At 35.0% G+C, this 19,679-nt stretch overlaps 1 protein-coding gene across 1 annotated transcript in view; it reads right to left on the bottom strand.

Annotated features, from left to right (window-relative positions):
- Window positions 1–19,679, bottom strand: part of ZNF292 (zinc finger protein 292) — an 87,617-nt gene that overhangs the window by 25,866 nt on the left and 42,072 nt on the right. Inside the window, exons 2-4 of the mRNA XM_060030252.1 lie at window positions 17,189–17,343; window positions 16,916–16,994; window positions 14,498–14,633 (exon numbers count right to left, since the gene is read on the bottom strand). Of these exons, the coding sequence (XP_059886235.1) occupies window positions 14,498–14,633; window positions 16,916–16,994; window positions 17,189–17,343 (370 nt within the window). The remainder of the gene's footprint in view (window positions 1–14,497; window positions 14,634–16,915; window positions 16,995–17,188; window positions 17,344–19,679) is intronic.

Consider the following 19,679-nt stretch of genomic DNA (forward strand, 5'->3'; position numbering starts at 1 on the left):
CACTTACATGGGAAACCACAAAAGGATGTTTGGATATTCAAGAAGATGAAATTCAGCTAATATTGTGTTCAATACTGTTAATGTATTTTTCATTTTACAAAGGTGAAGTCTACCTTGCCTTAATGAGTGTCGTAGAACAAATTTAAATATCTATGGAAAAATAAATAAGGGGGTGGGGGTAGTCTGCTGAAAGTTCTGTGGGTTTTTAAAATACCAATCAACAAACCTCAACACTTGCTTAAGACCCACTAATGCATAATAAATTTCTGTTCTGTTGAAATCTTAAATTTCCTAGTGCTTGTTTGATCAACTACAAATAAAAATTTAACTTTTTTTTTTTTTTTGGTGAAGGAGATTTTAAATTTTAACAAATGCAAATTTAAACTTTTCCCTAAGTTTTCTTTACCAGGATGAAAATCGTGTTTAAAAATTTAGTTGGTGATGGCTAGCTGGAAACCTTTGGAAGGCTTTCAGTAATAAAATTTTAAATGCTCTATAAACACTATAAAATACACAATTTCTCACTTGTGAACAGACTGGAAGACATGTCTAGTGAGTAAGTTTTGGGTTAGAAGATGGAAAATAAGAGATGTTTTTCTCTTCTTTAAATATCCTTTCCTACCCTCTAGTACCTTTATTTTTTTAGATCTAACTGTACTCCACTATGAAAATACTCTTCTATAAAACAGTATGATTATGGCTCCTCAGTATTAAAACCATGAGCATGTAAGCAATTTAACATAGGATCACAAATTTCATCCTTTTCTTGAAGTCTAGACCTTTGTATCTGCTACTCTCTATTCTTTACATATTAAACTAAACCAAAAAGTATAAAGACTGAACACAGATAAATAACACTATCTGCATAACCCTCTGGTGCCTCTGATGATATGTCTGACATATACAGGGCATTACTTTTCTTTTTTTAATATGACACGATCCTGGTTAAGACAGTTATATGGCAAATATCTTTTCACAGTTTAGTTCAATGGCCAAAGTAAAATCTGTAAAGATTTTCAACGACAAATTTAAGGAAAGAGAGTTAAAATAAAGTTATTCCAGCTATAAGTCACAGACTTTAAAATACAGCTTGAGTTTCCAGGAAACTAGCAATAAAAAGTCTGGGAATTATTTCAAATACTCCCACAAAAATTCATAATCAACAAACTCTGAAGATCATGGCAAAGACATTATTTAAAGGTGGCAAGTTTTTTAACAACACTAATGACAATCTTAATAGAAGGAATTTCAAATAGTCCCTAAAATCTCAAAGAGCAGCATGTATAGTTAGAACGACAATTACACAAAATAATTTCTGTACTAACAAGTATAGCAGAATATATGCTATTATTATACATTCCAAAACATACTTGTGTGTGTGTGTGTGTTTTTAAACAATGGGAAACCTTTGCCACACTTAGGGCAAAATTGATTTCAAAGAAATACAGAATATTAGAGCAGAAGGAACTTTATAGATCATTTTGTCCAGCTCCATCATTTGGCAGATGAGTAAACTGAGGCTCACAGAAGGCAAGTGACTTTCTAGGGTCATAAAGCCAGTTAATGACAGAACCAGGACCAGAATAATGGGGTCTTGCAACTTCCACCTTAACACAGTGGTGTGATGAGAAAAAAATAAAAATTCTTATTTAACTAGTGTGTCTACTAGTTATCAGAACAGCACTACATAGCAGTAAAGAGCTGTGAAGTAGCATTAGCTTTTAAAGGAAAATAATAATGTATCCTGAAGCTCATGTTTCAAACAGATCAAAATTAGATTACATTCAACAATACTCAATTCAGAACTTCCCCCTCAGGGGAGGGAAACTCACTCCCCTCACTTTTCTCCATTTTTCTTTTACGCTTTCCTTGTCCCAATTCCTCTGTATCTTTCTCTATTTCTCTCTACTCCAGGACATGTTTTCCTTACAGAGTTATAACAGCACATCAAAGACTACCAGACTTATGAAAAAAGTTTTGTTATCTTTATCCTTGACTACCTAGTCACATCAAATTTCACTCCCTACCCTGCTTTACCCATCCCCATCCCAGAAAATGAAAAAATACCTTGAATTTTACTTGTGTAGCCTTTTTATCTATTTTGTCTGTATTTATGTACTTGGGGAAAAATGCAGGTTTACTACATTCAAGCCTATTGAGAGCTGGATGACATAAAATGGCAATGTAAATGAATGATATTCAGCCAGTTCAATTAAAAAAGTAATAATGGCCTTCTTCCCATAAAATGCTACTTACATAATAGTGAAAAAGAAAAACATGGAAGATAATTTTAAATATATTACAATATATAAGTTGAATATTTGCGATAAATCTTTACTCAAATATTAACTGATCATGTACCATGCACCAAAACTTAGGACTAGGTCCTGGATTCCCCCACAAAGTGGAGTCAACCTGTTTACTGGGTGTATATCTCCACACTTAGATTTGCTCACAATTCCCCTTGCAGTATCTCTGGGCAGCTGTTTCACAAGCATCTCAAACTCTGCATACAAACATCTCTACACCACAGTATGTGGTACCTCAGCCCAGAACTAAGAGTTGGCATTAAAGTTCTTCTCTTCTGCCTCCTCCTCATCCTAACCTACAATCCACCATATAATCCTGTCACTTCTAACTCCTAAGTACTCAATTCTATTCATTTTTCTCAATCCCTACGCCAACCACTTACTCACCCCCACCTCCCAGCCCAAATCATTTATCTATCAGACCACTTTGTTGCACTCTACTAGTCTTCTGCAGCCACTCTTACTCTTTCCATCACATCTCCACTAGGACGCAGGGCGCCTTTTCTTTTTCCTAAAGCACACGCTGGACTGTCTTCTAGTTAAAACCCCCAAGTGGTGTCCCTTTGACTTCAAAGGGTAAATTCCAAAATTACCATCATGGCCTACATGAATCTGCATCATCTATTCCTTTTTAAAATTACAATTTATATTTTCTCTTAAAATTTATTCAGCAAGATCGATTAGGCAAGAAATAAAAGGCATCCAAACTGGAAAGGAAGAAATAAAATCATCTGATTGCAGATGGCAAAATCTTATAGGTAGAAAACCCTAAAGATTCTACCCAGAAACCAAAAAACTATTAGAACTAATAAACGAATTTAGCAAAGTTGTAGGATATAAAAATCAAAACACAAAAATAAGTTGCATTTCTATTCACTAACAATGAACAATCTGAAAAGGAAATTCAGAAAACAATTCCCTTTATAATAGCAACAAAAAGAATAAAGTACTTAGGAATACACCTAACCAAGAGAGTGAAAGACTCGTACACTAAAACCTACAAAACATTGCTGAAAGAAATTAAAGAAGACACAAGTAAATGGAAAGATCCCCATATTCATGGACTGGAAGACGTAATACTGTTAAGATGTCCAACTACCCAAAGCAATCTACAGATTCTGTGTAATCCCAACAAAACTGCAATGGCTATTTTGTAGAGATAGAAAAAGTTATCCTAAAATTCATATGGAATCTTAAGGGACCCCAAACAGCCAAAACAATTTTGAAAAAGAACAAAGTTGGAGGTCTCACACTTCCTCACTTCAAATATACTACAAAGCTAATCAAAACTGGCACATAGATAGGCATGTAGGTGATGCAACAGAATAGAAAAAACTCAGAAATAAACCCTCACCATATGGTCAAATAATCTTCAACGAGTTGCCAAGACCACTCAATAGGAAAATGATAGTCTTTTCAACAAATGGTGTTGGGAAAACTGGATATCCACATGCAGGAGAATGAAGCTGGACCCTTATCTTACACCATATAAAAAAACAAACCTGGCCTTCCCTGGTGGTCCAGTGGTTAAGACTCCATGCTTCCACTGCAGGGGGTGCAAGTTCGATCCCTGGTTGGGGAACTAAGATCCCACATGCCACAAGGTGTGGCCAAAAAAGTAATAAAATTAAAAAACAAAAAAAACCTGAAATGAATTAAAGACCTAAATGTAAGACCCAAAACTATAAAATTCCTAGAAGAAAACAATAGGGAAAAGCATCAAGATACTGGATTTGACAATGACTTATTGGATGTGATAAGAAGGTATAAACAACAACAACAACAAAAACAAATGAGACTACATCAAAGTTAACTTTTACATATCAAAGGACAGAAGCAACAGAGTGAAAAGGCAATCTACAGAATGGGAGAAAATATATGCAAATCATATCTGATAAGGGGTTAATGTCCAGAATATATAAAGAACTCCTACAACTCAACAACAAAAACCAAATAATCCAATTGAAAATGGGCAAAGGATCTGAACAGACATTTCTCTGAAGATGATATACAAATGGCCAACAAGCATATGAAAAAATGCTCAACGTCACTAATCACCAGAGAAATACAAACCAAAGCTACAATGAGGTATCACTTCACAGCCAAAAGAATGTCTATTATCAAAAACAAAACAAAACAAAACAACAGAAAATAAGTGTTGGTGAGGATGTGGAGGAATTAGAACCTTTGTGCACTATTGACAGGACTATAAAATGATGCAACCTCTAAGGGAAACGGTCTATAAGTTCCTCAGAAAATTAGAAATAGAACTACCATGTGGTCCAGCTATCCCACTTATGGTTATGTACACAAAAGAACTGAAAGGAGGGTCTCAGAGAGATATCTGCACTCCCATGTTCATAGCAGCACTACTCACAAGGGCCAAGAGGCAGAAGCAATCCAATGTCCATCAATAGATAAATGGATAAACAAATGTGGTATATACATATGATGCAGTATTATTCACCTTTAAAAAAGAAGGAAATCCTGACACATGCTACAACACAGTTGAATCTCGAGGACATTATGCTAAGTGAAATAAGCCACTCATAAAAAGGTAAATACAGTATGATTCCACTTATATGACGTATCTAAAGTAGTCAAAGTCACAGAAACAAAAAGTAGAATGTTGATTAACCAGGGGCTGGAAGTGAAGGATGGGGAAAGGGGGGAGTTGTTGTTTAAAACAGGGCTTAATTTTGCAAGATGAAAAAGTTTTGGAAATCTGTTTCAAAACATTATGAACATACTTAACACTACTGAACTGTACACTTCGAAATGATTAAATGGTACATTTTATGTTGTTTTTTTCCCACAAGAAAAAAATGCATTAAAAATCAATTCAGCATTGTTAGACAAAAAAATCCAAATTCAGAAATTTAATAAAAACTTAACACTTTAAGCTCTACATCAGTGATTCTTAACCCTGGCTGTACAATTATCTTGACTTCTAAAAAGTACTAATGCCTGGGGCTCAAACCCAGAGACTCTAATTTAATTGGTCTGTGGTAGGCCTCCAGCACTGGTATGTCTAAAAAACTCTCCAGGCGATTTAAGCACTGCCAGGATTAAGAACCACTGCTCTAAGGTAACTATATTTCAGTGTTCAAATTACCAGTTAGGGATAGTCTTAATCTTCACCTGACCTCTCACCTTTTCCTGGAAGAACAAGCTACATATACAATAAACAAAATTTTCACTTGAAGATTTCAGAATTTCTTAAATCATGTTGCTTGCTTTGTCATTAAGTCATTAAGTTATGATCATAACTGATTCTTTGACATGACTGATATAAATCAGAATTTTTAAATATTAAAAAAATGTTCCATGATATAGATGAACCTAGTAAATACGTAACCCTAAAATTTGTGTGAAATAAGATTTAATTATTACTATTATAGTTAATTAAATTCTGACAACTTTATCCACGTAACATCATTATGAAATATATTCATCACAACAGAAATAATGAATTTTTCTAGGATGTTTAGAAAAGCCAATGAGTGTATGTTTTAAAATCATTTTTAGTAAAAATAAAATCTTGGTGGTCACCATATTATATCTCATTATGTAATAGTAGAATATTATTAAGGTTAACAAAATGCAAACTAAAGCATCAGCCTGAAATGGGAGATTGAACACTTTCACAATTTTACTGCAGTTAAGTTTTATCAGCTTAATTCTATCCAGAGTCACTGATCCTCAATGATCTAAGGGTTATACACAAGTAAAACCTAAACACAAGGCAATCTAATTTAGCAGTGATTTTTAAAAATAAAATCTAAAATGCTCCACTGATCTATTTTTTATAACAAGGTCAGTTAAGAGCAAAAGGGAGAGACAAAGCAAAAAAAACCCAAAAAAGACAACCAAATAGAAACAAGTTAAGAAAACTGTATTTCTAAGAGTACTAAATGTATATAGTCTATAAGGTGTTCTTTTTAGTGACTTTCTATAAGAAATGTCCTAACACACACAAAAAAACCGTCAACAGATATAAGTCTAGGTCTCAGAATCACCCCTTTTGGTATTCTCTACATAGACAGGTAAAGATATAAACACACACATGAAAAATATAGGAAAAGTATCAATGAGCAAAAGAACTGGAGATTTACTATTAGAAAACAAATTCAGCTGCATGTAATCAGATCTGGCCTCACACTATTTACCTGGAAATTATTAGTTACCATTTGTTCTCTCCTCCCATCTCCTCTCCCTTTAAAATATAATTACATTTTACATATGTTAATATCGGGTAAACCTAGCAGCACTTTTTCCCTGCTCATTTTAAAAGGCAAAGTTTATTACTGAAAAAAAGACTTATTTTCTCACAAAGCTCTGGAGGATTTATAAGTACTGTGGAAAAGCTGAAGCTTTAGAAATTTCCTTTGAAAACCAAGGGGTTCAAAAAAAAGAGAGAGAACCATAGGGTTTAGGATTCAAGAAAGAACAGGCAAGCTAATAAAAATACAATTTATGCCATTGCAAATTATTCCAAAATAGAAGTGGAAGGGAAAGGGCTGAAGGAATTCAGTGTGACTGTTAATAGGGAGCTCTTTCAGAGTTTAGATTTTACAATAATGACATATACAAAAGAAGGAAAAGCAGCAGGCTCAGGACCAAGGACTGTTATTAAAGCTAAAACTCAAGATGACCCCTAGCTCACCAAAAAAGCTGAATGTAATCAAAGTGGTGGAGATGGGTAACTTCTTCAGAAGGACCTGCTCCTTGGGTTTGATTATGTATTATTTATGATGACGAAGAAAAAGAGGATTCCTTTATTCTTATGGTGCTTCTGATAATAAGCTTTAAATTGAAAAGGTAGAACAAACAATGGAGAAAATGGAAATAGATGGGAAGATGTAATTTTCAAAATGGGGCTTAAGGTACATTTTGCAAACTGTAGACTAGAGGAATAGATATATTCCTAAGAGTCTCAAAATTAATATATTAAAAACATGGCTTGTGGGCCTCCCTGGTGGCACAGTGGTTGAGAGTCTGCCTGCCGATGCAGGGGACACGGGTTCATGCCGCGGTCCAGGAAGATCCCACATGCCGCAGAGCGGCTGGGCCCGTGAGCCATGGCCGCTGAGCCTGCACGTCCGGAGCCTGTGCTCCGCAACGGGAGAGGCCACAACAGTGAGAGGCCCGCGTACCACAAAAAAAAAAAAAAAAAAAAAAAACATGGCTTGTGAGTGGTCAGGAAAAAAAGCATGATTGTTACAAGCAAAGACAGATTCATCAAACATAAATTAGGTTACACTTTTATAAAAGTTAATTCAAAATGTATCACAGACCCAAATATAAAATGCAAAACTATAAAACTTCTAGGAGAAAACAGGAGAAAAATCTATATGACCTTGGGTTTGGTAATTATTTTTAGATAAAACACCAAAAGCACAATCCATGAAAGAAAAAAATGATAAGTTGGACTTCATTAAAATTTAAAACTTCTGCTCTCTGAAAGGCACTGTAAAGAAAAAGGACAAGACACAGAGTAAACCGACTATATCTGCAAAACAACTACCTGCTAAAGGACTTGTATCAAAATATAACAAAGAACTGTGACTCAACAAAAAGAAAACAATGGATGGACCTAGAGATTATCATACTGAGTGAAGTAAGTCAGAGAAAGACAAATATCGAATGGATACACTTACATGTGGAATCTAAAAAAATGGTATAAATGAACCTATTTACAAAACAGAAACAGAGTGACAGATGTAGAAAACAAACTTATGGTTACCAAGGGGGAAAGGGAGAGCAGGGATAAATTGGGAGATTGGGATTGACATGTACACACTACTATATATAAAATAGATAACTAATAAGAACCTACTGTATAGCACAGGGAACTGTATTCAATACTCTGTAATGACCTATATGGGAAAAGAATCTAAAAAAGAGTGGATATATGTATATGTATAACTGATTCACTTTGCTGTACAGCAGAAACTAACACAACATTGTAAATCAACTATACTCCAATAAAAATTAAAAAGAAAATACAACACAATTAAAAAGTAGGCAGAAGATATAAATGGATGCCTCTCCCAAGAAGATATATAGATGGCAAATATTCATGTGAAAAGATGTGCAGTATCACTTGTCAGTACAGAAACACAAATTAAAACAACAATGGGATATCACTACACACCCATTTAAAATGGCTAAAATTCCCAAAATAGACAACACCAATTGCCAGTGAGAATGTAGAGCAACATGCAGAATAGTACAGTTTGGAAGTTTCTTACAAAGCAAAACATAGTCTTACCATATGACCTAGCAATCTTACTCCTAGGTATTTACCCAACTGATATGAAAATTTATGTTCACACAAGAACTTGCATGCCAATGTTTATAGCAGTTTTATTCATAAATGCCCCAAACTGGCAGCAAACAAGATGTCCTTCAATAGGTGAATGGATAAACAAACTACAGTACATTCACACAATGGAATACTATTCAGCAATAAAAAGGAATGACCTATTAAGCCACACAAAGACATAGATGAATGTTACATGTATACTGCTAAGTGAAAGAAGCTAGACTGAAAAGTCTATAATTATACGACAATCTCGAAAAGGCAATACTATAGAGATAGTAAGTGGATCAGTAGTTGTCAGGTGTTCTGGAGAGGGTTGAATCAGTGAAGCACAGTTAATTTTTTTTAGGGCAGTGAAACTATTCTGTATGATACTGTAATGGTGAATACATGATACTATGCATTGGTCAAAACCCACAGAACTTTACAGCATGAAGAAGGACTCAAGGTATGCAAATTAAAAAAAATATCTAGACGGTTGGGAAGTCCAGGATAGAACATAGAATATGGCAAAAGAATCTGTCTTACAAATGTAATGAAAGAACTTCACTGAAAGAGGTGGGAAAATGGGGTGCTCACCTAACTTTGGATGAGTGGAGTCAGCAAGAATCGAAAGAGGAACTGTACCCACAGGGGTAGAGGTTATCAATTCTGAAACCACTATACATGTATACTAGAATTGATTAAGTATATGGATGGCCGGCCAATGGTAAGAGAAGTAATTCTGAAAAGGCTACATACTGTATGATTCCAATTATATGACATTCTATTGAACTGAGAGATTACAGGTAAGCGAGAAGGCTAGAATAATCCATGTGATATAGATTAGAGTTGGAGACACCAGTATAAACTCTCACATTTAGTTTAATATAGATACAGCTGGTTACATACAGAAACATTTATAGATATGTGTACATACACAGATTAGTTATACTTACATATATTTTCTTACTTTGTCTGTTGAGAGGTCCTAGAGGCAATGACACCTCAGTAGCAATGAGCAGACCCAATTACCAGGTCTTCGTTTCTAATATCAATACTATTCTCCAATAAAGGGAACTAGGGTTCCTTGGAGAAATAGCTGATTCTAGGATTAGGGCAGGAAATATGCACAATAAGCCTGGAGCATCTTGTAGTGCCAGAAAACAAGGAAGTATTCAAATAAAAAACATAACTCACAATGATGGGGTATGTCAAAGGGACACAGAAGTTAACTCAAAGAGTTCTTGGGAGCCAAAGCTGAACTATTTGAGCAACAAAATAAAGTAGTACTGGATTATCACCAAAGTATAAAAAAAAATTCATGAGTCCATATTGACTAAACAGATAGATAAGGAAGAAAAGACAAATCTCCTGTGGAGAACTCCAAATAATCTGTGTAGATACTGCCTCCTCGAGGAGGTGGAGCTTAACTCTCCACCTCTTAAGTGTGGGCTGTACAAGGTAACTTCTTTTCCAAGAGTACAGCATGGAAAGGGGGGGGAAAAAGTAATTCCACAGTGGAGAAACCTGACAAACACACTGCCTCAGCCAGGTGACCAAGGTTAACACCAACAGTGAGAAATCATATTGATTATATGTACCTTTGGTATGATGTGATGACAATGGCACTGTACCTCTGTGATCTTTCTCCCCCAGACCCATAAGCCCAGGTCTAATCATGAGAGCAACATCGGACAAATCCAAACTGAGGGGATACAAAATACCTGACCAGTACTCCTCAAAACTGCTAAGGTCATCAAAAACAAGGGAAGTCTGAAAAACTGTCACAGCCAAGAGGGGCCTAAGGAGATATGACAACTAAATGTAATATGGTATCTTGGGTGGGATCCTGGAACAGAAGGACATTAGGTAAAAACTAAGGAAATGTGAATAAGGTATGGACTTTACTCAGTAACAAAGTATCGATATTGATTTATTAATTGTAACAAATGTATCATGCTAATGTAAGATATTAACAGTTGGGAAAAATGGTTGTGGATTATTTGGAAACTCTTCACAATTTTTCTGTAAATCTAAAACTATTCTGAAATAAAAAGTTCATTTAAAAATTAATTAGATCAGACTAACCTCAATATTAAACAATCTTACTTAATACAACTCTAGCCAAGTACCTCTTGTGGTCTTTCATCAAATCCTGATAGACAAAAAGGAGAGCCATGGACCAGACATAAGGAAATAGGTGAATTTGATGAAACAACCATAATCAAACGGCATTGGCTAAAAGACTGAAGGGCAAGCAAGAAGATTTCTATAAGTATCCCATAGGGTAGGTTTTTGGATATGACCTTTTTAATGGTTATTATCGAGAACCTGGATGCCGGGCTTCCCTGGTGGCACAGTTGTTAAGAATCCACCCACCAATGCAGGGGACACAGGTTTGAGCCCTGGCCCAGGAAGATCCCACATGCCATGGAGCAACTAAGCCCGTGAATCACAACTACTGAGCCTGCACTCTAGAGCCCACGTGCCACAACTACTGAAGCCCGAGCTCCACAATGAGAGAAGCCACTGCAACGAGAAGCCCGTGCACCGCAACGAAGAGACAACGCAGCCAAAAATAAAAATAAATAAATTAAAAAAAAAAAAAAAGAACGTGGATGCCAACAGAGTGTATCCTAATAAGATCTGCTTAAACAGGGAAGGACAAAAATCTTGAATTAACAAAATCAAGATTTTAAATGATACTGACAAGTTGCAGAGGCAGAATGGATCTAACACAGTGAAATTAAAAAGAAAAAAAAAGACTACTTTATGTGCCAAAACACAACATATAAAAATGTAAATAATTTAAGAGTAGTTTTCTTTTTTCTTAATTTTTGTGATTTTAGTAACCTCGCTGAGTTGTGAGAGTAAGGCCACCCAAAAAGGTAATGTCATCTTAAGTAACACTAAGATGAAGGGGATGAGAGTACCAATGACTTCAGAGCCTGCCAGATAGCATTTGGGGTACACATAAGTTTTGAGAATTACACATGAATAAGAACAACAAACAAAATGCACTAAAAGGTCAGGAATCATGACTGTAGATTTAAAATAATGCCACACCAGGACGGCTTTTAGTCTTTAGAATAAAAGAAGACTAAGTGTGGACATGATGACGATCCTTAAGCATCTCAATTGCTATGGCACGAAAGAGGGATTTGTACTTTGTTAGGTATGGCTTTAGGGGTAGCACTAGATCCAAAGGATGGCAACTCTAAGAATGTAGTTTTTCACAATTTACACAATGAAGATTATCTAATAGCAGGCTATGAATGGACTGAATTACACAGTTACCATTCTCTAGAAGTCTTCAAGCAAAGGCCCATTTATTTATCAGTGATGTTTTAGAAGGGAGTTAAAATTGGGTAAAAAATAAATGGGCATTCAGTGCCTTTCCAATTCTGAGATGATAACTAAAGAAAAGCAAAAGTAGTATGTAAGCCTAAAGATCCTGTGATATTCAATGGACATCTACTTGAATTATGCTGATTTAGTTATTAGAGTTATCTTAATCTAGGATACTAAAACCTTAAGGTGAAACCAGCATTTTTAATTTAGTCCCACACACCCTCAGTCCCTAAATCAAAGAGCATTTCTTGGTTTATCTGGGCTTTAGTAGTTCTAAAATTAGTCAATAAAAATTAATTATTTAAAACAAGATTAAGTAGATCATCTACTGTTCAAATAGTACATCAAACCTTCAAAGGCTTTGCTATAAACAAACTAACGAGCACAGCTTATTATGGTGTTCTGATTACTGTCTGAGCTCTAGCTCTTCTCATCAAACTTGCTATAGGCTAGTGTAGGTTAAACCAAGGGGCTGGATATATCATATAAAAAGCTAAAAGTTCCACATGCTGTAGAAGCATCCAATTTGAAAATATAAATAAATTAGTATGTATGTGTAAAATGTTAATTCCTTCAAGTTTTTCAAAGGAGGAAATAAACATACACTTCTAGTCTATGTGATTACCCACAGAATAACTCCCACCAAAGAAGTATTCTAAATAATGGAGAACCAAGTAAAGATTACGGCTGCAGAGTCTCTCAGTCATGTAACATCTCTCTGGTTGCTTCACGAGTTGTAATGAAATCTGGCTACCTACAATCCATCTGTTATTGTAGAAACTCCTTTTGCCTGCACAGTCCAAATTATTCCAGTAGCTATGCCATGTGAAGACCATGGAATAAAGCAGCACAGAGATAGGCAAAGACATTTGTTAACAGAAACAATGTTAGGCACATTTAAACAAATAAGGAAACTGAGCACATATTCTTTTAAGGTAAATTTTAAATCTCTGCTAAGGTAAAGGTTCCATTTTCCTGCGTTAGCATAATGTGTGAGTTTGGCAAAGACAGTCTTCAGAAACCAACAACAGAAAAAAGGATTTAATTATTTAAGCTAGGTGCAATTTTATTTTATTAGGCTGGGTGCAACATGGCATAATATAAAAAGGAGAGAAGCTGGGGACCTCACTTCAATTCCTGGCTCTGCCTCACATCACTGACAATGTGATGTAGAAAAGAACTAATCTTTCTGAGCCTCCATTTTCTCACCTGTAAAATAAGGACAATAAAGATCCCACTTTTTCCCCAGGATCATTGTGAAGGCTAAATGAAAGCAGGCACATAAAAGCACATTTCAAACTGTAAGGAACTATACAATGTAATCTGATATTATTATTAATATATCATATGTCCAATATTTCCAAAGCTGAGAAGACTAAAAAGTATAATTTGGTTACAGGAATAAAAACATGGTGGTGGTAATATATTGCGAATAAAAAACTAATATGACAAAGGCAAAACAACTCCAAGATTCTCAACTTTTAAATGTTGTTGTTGTTCTTCCTATTTTAAATAATGAGGGTCTGAGAACAATGTAGCTAATCTGTGGATATACACAAAGGAAGGGAGGTAATAAAAATAAACTTTTGGTGAAAACTAAGAAACAGATAACACTGCTAAAACTATCCAGAAATGGGGAGAAATGTTAAGAGGGGAGTCAGGTAGGAACAACCAGCTTGAAGAGAAGTTTCCAGATTAGCTGAGAAGCCTTTTGGTAAATATCTAAGTACCAGAAGAGTTAACAAATAATGAACTCCTTTCTCAGAGCCTTCAGAAATTGCTATCACATAGCAAAATACCTAGAGTTTGCCATCAGTTAATAAGAAAACATCAATAAACAATGGAAGAAGCTTATTTACTTCTCTAGTTAAATATCTTGGGAAAACTTGGGGTAGAATCTGGGCACTTTCCTAAATAATCTCAAGAAAAGTACCAATGACAATAATTGTGCTCTTCTTCGTAGCACATACAATTTTTGAATTCTGAACATTAAGTGTTATACATATTAGTGATTTAGCCATCTAATTCTGATAGGCTACCTGCCAGTTTGAGTTTGACTGGGATCTTTGTTGCCTAAGCTCATACAATAATAACAAAGCAGGATAAAGTAAGTCTGAGAAAAAAAGCTGTTTGAGAAAGAGTACTAATCTCAGAGACAGAAGATTTGAGAGTTCCCGCATTAATTTCTTATTCTGAGGAAAATCATTTCACTACCCTGTTTCTGCTTCTCCATCTGTCAAATAAGTTAGTTATCAAATATAAGCTAGATTGCCACCTGTCAGGATGTTACAGAGGGAATTCCTCTGATCAAATAATGTTGAGAAAAAAACTGTTACTCTAAGATTATATAATCCTATAAACACATCTTCCCCCAATTAAAAAAAGGTGAAGGGCCTCAAGCACCTCATATAAAATTTAATTAAATGGTCCTTCTTGGAATATCTTGAGATGAATTATATCAAAACAATTTTAAGTACTTATTTCTAGTCTAATGATTCTTTTTTTTCTCTCTGCTCTCTAGAAAATTTACCTTTATCCTTATCCAATGGTTCCTGGGAAAGAATAGTGCACAGTACCGGGTTTTTCCACACCCCAGTCTCTTGAGCTAGAGTAGCTAAAAAATGCAATTCACAGCTGCCATTCTCCATCAGCTTTTCATGAGCTACCTATAAATATTAAATAAACATCCAAAGAATTACAACAGATTTTCAAAAGCAAGCTTATCAGGCTTTAAATATAATACTAAACTTTTGAAAAATAAGACTTTTATCTTAAAATTTTCATGTCACATTACAAAGTGCTGAATCCTTTACTTCTGATTTTTAAAGATGAATCTCAAGGACAAGAATTATATTAATTATAAATTTTAAATAAATAAAATGTATTTCTAGAAATAAGTTCATATTATTTTTTCCCCAAAATCTAAACCGAGAGCAAAGTTATTTCTCAAGGAAGCTATTAGAGTATCCACAGCATGAAAGACCTTACACGTTTTATATCCTCTGTGTTAGTAAAAAAATTTCCAAAAAAACTTCTATCATTAATAAATGACAAATCTGCATCAAGGTCTAAGTCACAACTTGTATACACATATTTCAATAAAAGGGACTTATGAAAAGAAAACAACTAAATGTATGATTTTTCATTTATTCATGACATAGCCTTACAATATCCTATTAAAGCTGACACTGAACCTTGCTTACTTGTTGTTTACAAGTGTTCATGCAATTAGCATATTCTTCAGGTCACAAAAGACCAATAGTTTTAACTCAATTCAGAAAATGTTTATTGAGAATTTCTATGGGCAAAGTACCAAGGAAGAGAGCAACTAGTCCCTGCGTTTATGGGGCGTATTATCCTCTAGTGGAGTAAAGAGATGCTTAAAAACAGTTAAAACACAGGCAAAATAAAACAAATGCTGTTAAGCAGGTATAAAATAAGCCCAAGGAAGCTCTGAAATGAAAGCAAAGTGTCATGGAAACTCTTAAAGCTGCACGCTGTGTTTGTATAAAAAGTTTATTCCTCAAAACCATAAAAATCTCACTGAACAAGTTCAAGTGCTTTAAGAAATTTTCTTTGAGCAACTGCTGAGAGCTCCATACTGGGATTTAAAGAGTTATTTCCTCCTCATTAAACCATAAGAAAAAGTATCAAGTAGCGCTATTGTTTCAAAAAAGGAAGTTGAAAAGGCTTACCTTATGTTGACAAACAAAATTAATATGAGGAATTCAGTATTATATTTGTATATAAACTATTTATATAATTAATTCTGTGGTAGAGTGTATCTGAGTGCCAAACAATCAAAAAAAGTTCTGAGATAATCATTTACCTAAAAATAACCACTTGCTGGGAAAAAAACCCTGAGACAAAAGTTACTGATATGCTGAAGTACAAATTGCATGATCAAAAAGTTAGCTGTAATGTGACAAACACGACAAGACACTTTCAACAGTTATTAAGTATCTACCTACTATGTGTAAAACTCTATGTTGAATCCTTTGGAATAAAGGTATGAATCCTATCTTCAAGAATTTTGCACTTGATGTAATTTTAATATTTAATATTAAAATAGGAAAGTTGATGTCTCTAACTATAGTTTATTTCACATGCTTCTAAAATTTGAGACTAATCCTCTTTTAATATCTCTTCTATGGAAAAACATAAGGCCAAAAGATATTTTAAGAACTCTGGCTACAGGAAGAGAGAGACAACTAAACTTTTTGAGACTAGTTGGCAGGAACATTCTTCTTAACTAACCAATTAATCAAACTTTACTTGAAGCTATAAAATATCCAGCACAATCTAGTGCTTAGCAAAATTTAACATTCTTGAAATACTGCAAAACAACTAAGTGCTAAACTATGTAGTACTTTTATAAGTAGAATAACAGCCCTAAGTAACAGAGATAAGCATGTATTTTCAGATATAGGAGAAAAAGTATGGACTACGGAGTAAAGAATCTTGGTTCAAATAACTACTCTGATATTAGCTATACAAGTTTGGGCAGATAAATATTTTAGAGTTGAGCCTCAGTTTCCTCACCTTTAAAATGGGAAAAATATACCTACCCCCACAAAGTTTTCTTAAGGATTAAATGAGATATGTTAAATTCTTATAAAGCATATTGCAATTTTCAACAATTAGTTAAACTGTTTCTAAATACAAATGAGGGCATTTTCTTTTGTGTTCCCTTACTGCTCTGGCAAAGTTCTAATTATCTGATCTTAAAGAACAGTGCAATATTCAACCAATCTACTGAAATGTATATATTCATTTAGCAAACATCTAATGAACACTGACTATATGCAAGACATTAATGTTAATAAGAACAGCAATTAATGTTTGTCATTACTTAAATCATTTAAAGTTTAACCAAGTAATTTATTAAGAATAAAGAAAATTGCCATAAAATATACCTATATTAAATCTAGTAGGTAAATATTCTCACCTGCACCAGTGTCTGAAATTGTTCCCACTGTTTATCAGATAACTCAACAGGCAGACACAGTAAAAGGTCAACACAGCTTCTAAAAAACAAAAAGTTGGTAAGGATACAAATAATTACTAAAATTCGAAGTAAAATAAGATGAATAATTCTAATATCATCAGTAGACTGTCCATAACTAATCTATTTAAAATTAAACTATCATAAGATTTGAGATACAGAGTTAAAAACAAAAAAGCTAAATCTAATTTTTTATTTACTCAAAGGTCTACTCACAATGCCAAGCGTTCCAGAACCAATGCTACATTTTCACATTCAGAGGTAAGATAAGGTCGGGCTTTAACATAACTTTGGATAGCCACTGTGTATACCTCCAATAAAGGTAAAGGATCTTCTGAAGTTTTCCATTTCTCTGCATATTCAAGGAGTGTCTGTTTGGAAGGGATAATAAAAAGTATTCAACGTAAATAAAAATACATATTGATGAATCAACTGTTTTTCTTTCCTAAGAAATTTTGAGAAATAACTTTTATTTATAAAAACAAAAAGCAGTTTACACTGATTAAAATATTGAAAGTAATAAAGCTGTAATCTTATTTCCAGCAGCTCTTTGTAGGAGACAAGATTAGTGTTAATTCATCCAACAATAGCATCTTTTCATGAAGTTTGGTTTTAAATAGTGAAAGCATTATCTCCTCTCTTTCCAAGTCAAAATCCACCCTTTCACCCACAAATTTCTAAGATTTAAAAGTTATTTTAAAAAGAAGACACCTGGGCAAGTAATACTTGGCCAGGCATGCAGTGAAGAATTTCAAATATTTATGTGTTCTATTTTTCATACAAGGAACATAAAATTCAACACCTAACAAATAAATTAACCACATATGGTCAGAAAAGACATAAAATGTTTTCAGTTAATAAAAAATAGTATATAGTATATTACTGGTTTTTATGATGAGTTATCACTAAAAATATCTAAAGATGTTCAACACACATAAAATCACTATTAAAGATATTAAAGAATGATTATAAGAATGATTTTTGTAATAATCATTACAAAGAATGATTGATTATTTTTGTAATAAAGTGCTTGGTTTTTTTGAGGGTTTTTATTTTTGTAATAATCATTACAGAGAAAGAATGATTATTTTTGTAATAAAGTGCTTGGTTTTTTGGGGGTTTTTTATTTTATTTATTTTCATTTTTGGCTGCGTTGGGTCTTCGTTGCTGCATGCGGACCTTCTCTAGTTGCGGCGAGCAGGGGCTACTCTTTGTTGCTGTGTGCGGGCTTCCCACTGTGGTGGCTTCTCTTGTTGCCGAGCACAGGTTCTATGTGTGCGGGCTTCAGTAGCTGTGGCGTGCAGGCTTCAGTAGTTTTGGCTCGCGGGCTCAGTAGTTGCGGTTCGCGGGCTCTAGAGTGCAGGCTCAGTAGTTGTGGCGCATGGGCGTAGCTGCCCCGCGACACGTGGGATCTTCCCAGACCAGGCCTGGAACCTGTGTTCCCTGCACTGGCAGGCGGATTCTTAACCACTGCACCACCAGGGCAGTGAAGCCCCTAAAGTGCTTGTTTTTTTTTGCGGTATGCAGGCCTCTCACTGTTGTGGCCTCTCCCGTTGCGGAGCACAGGCTCCGGACGTGCTGGCTCACGGGCCCAGCCGCTCGGCAGCATGTGGGACCTTCCCGGACCAGGGCATAAACCCGTATCCCCTGCATCGGCAGGCAGACTCTCAACCACTGCATCACCAGGGAAGCCCAAGTGCTTGTGTTTTACAATAAAAAACTCTTCATCAGAAAAACAAAATGCTGTTTATCCTACAGAATGAAGAGATGGAAGAAACTGGCAACAGTAAACAGACACCTATGCGTTCTACAACTACTAACATTGTGAGTTACTGAAAACTATCTAAAAGGTTCTACTATTATGCTAAATGAAGTAGAACTTTAATTAAATGTTTTTAGAATATAGAAGACTGCCACAATTAGTCTTTCTCACTCTTCAAGGTTTAAGACTCATCAACATGTGGCAAATTCAGGTGTTATTTCGTAGAAAAGAGGTATCTTGAAGGAAAACTCCATAAGGCCTTGCTTGTATCCTCTGGCATACAGAAGCAGCTTTCTACAAATGTGCAGGTAGGAAAGTAGGAAGGGAGGAAGGGAGGAAGGAAGGAATTATATTCTACTATCAGACACTCAAAAGAAAACACTTAATACCTTCTCCTCTCTACAACCCTCTAACTACTAGAAGTAGTAAGTGATCAAAGAGAATACGGAAGAAAAGAAGGATAGAAAAGGTAATCTGGTAAATTAAAGAGCAACATAATAACCACTTACTTTCTGAGTAGTCATATTATTCATAAACCCTGACTCTCTCCAAGTTGGACAGAAGTGCAGGTTACTTGAAGGCCCAGTACTCGCAACTGGCATCTGAAGTAAGGGCAGTCTTGCGGGACTGAGCCCTTTAACCTGTGGAGTCTGAGCTAACTGAACTGTGGGACACCTATTTGGTGTTGGAGAGCTTGAGAAGAGGTATTGGAAAAAACACCATGTGTTTGGTGTCAGCAGTGCAAATCTCTCTCAACAGGACTTAGAAAAATCGAAACAAAACCTACCAACTGAAGGGAAAAGTCTACATTCTGGAATTGTTTTGTGATGATCCCTCTACTTCTAGGAATAAAACTGGTGATATGATGGAGGATGACCTCACTCACATCGTCAAGGTTTTTGGAATTAACACCAACTATGCATACAATTCTTACTTTAGCTAGCA

Source organism: Delphinus delphis, chromosome 14 (genome assembly GCF_949987515.2).
Source record: "Delphinus delphis chromosome 14, mDelDel1.2, whole genome shotgun sequence".
Taxonomy (NCBI): domain Eukaryota; kingdom Metazoa; phylum Chordata; class Mammalia; order Artiodactyla; family Delphinidae; genus Delphinus; species Delphinus delphis.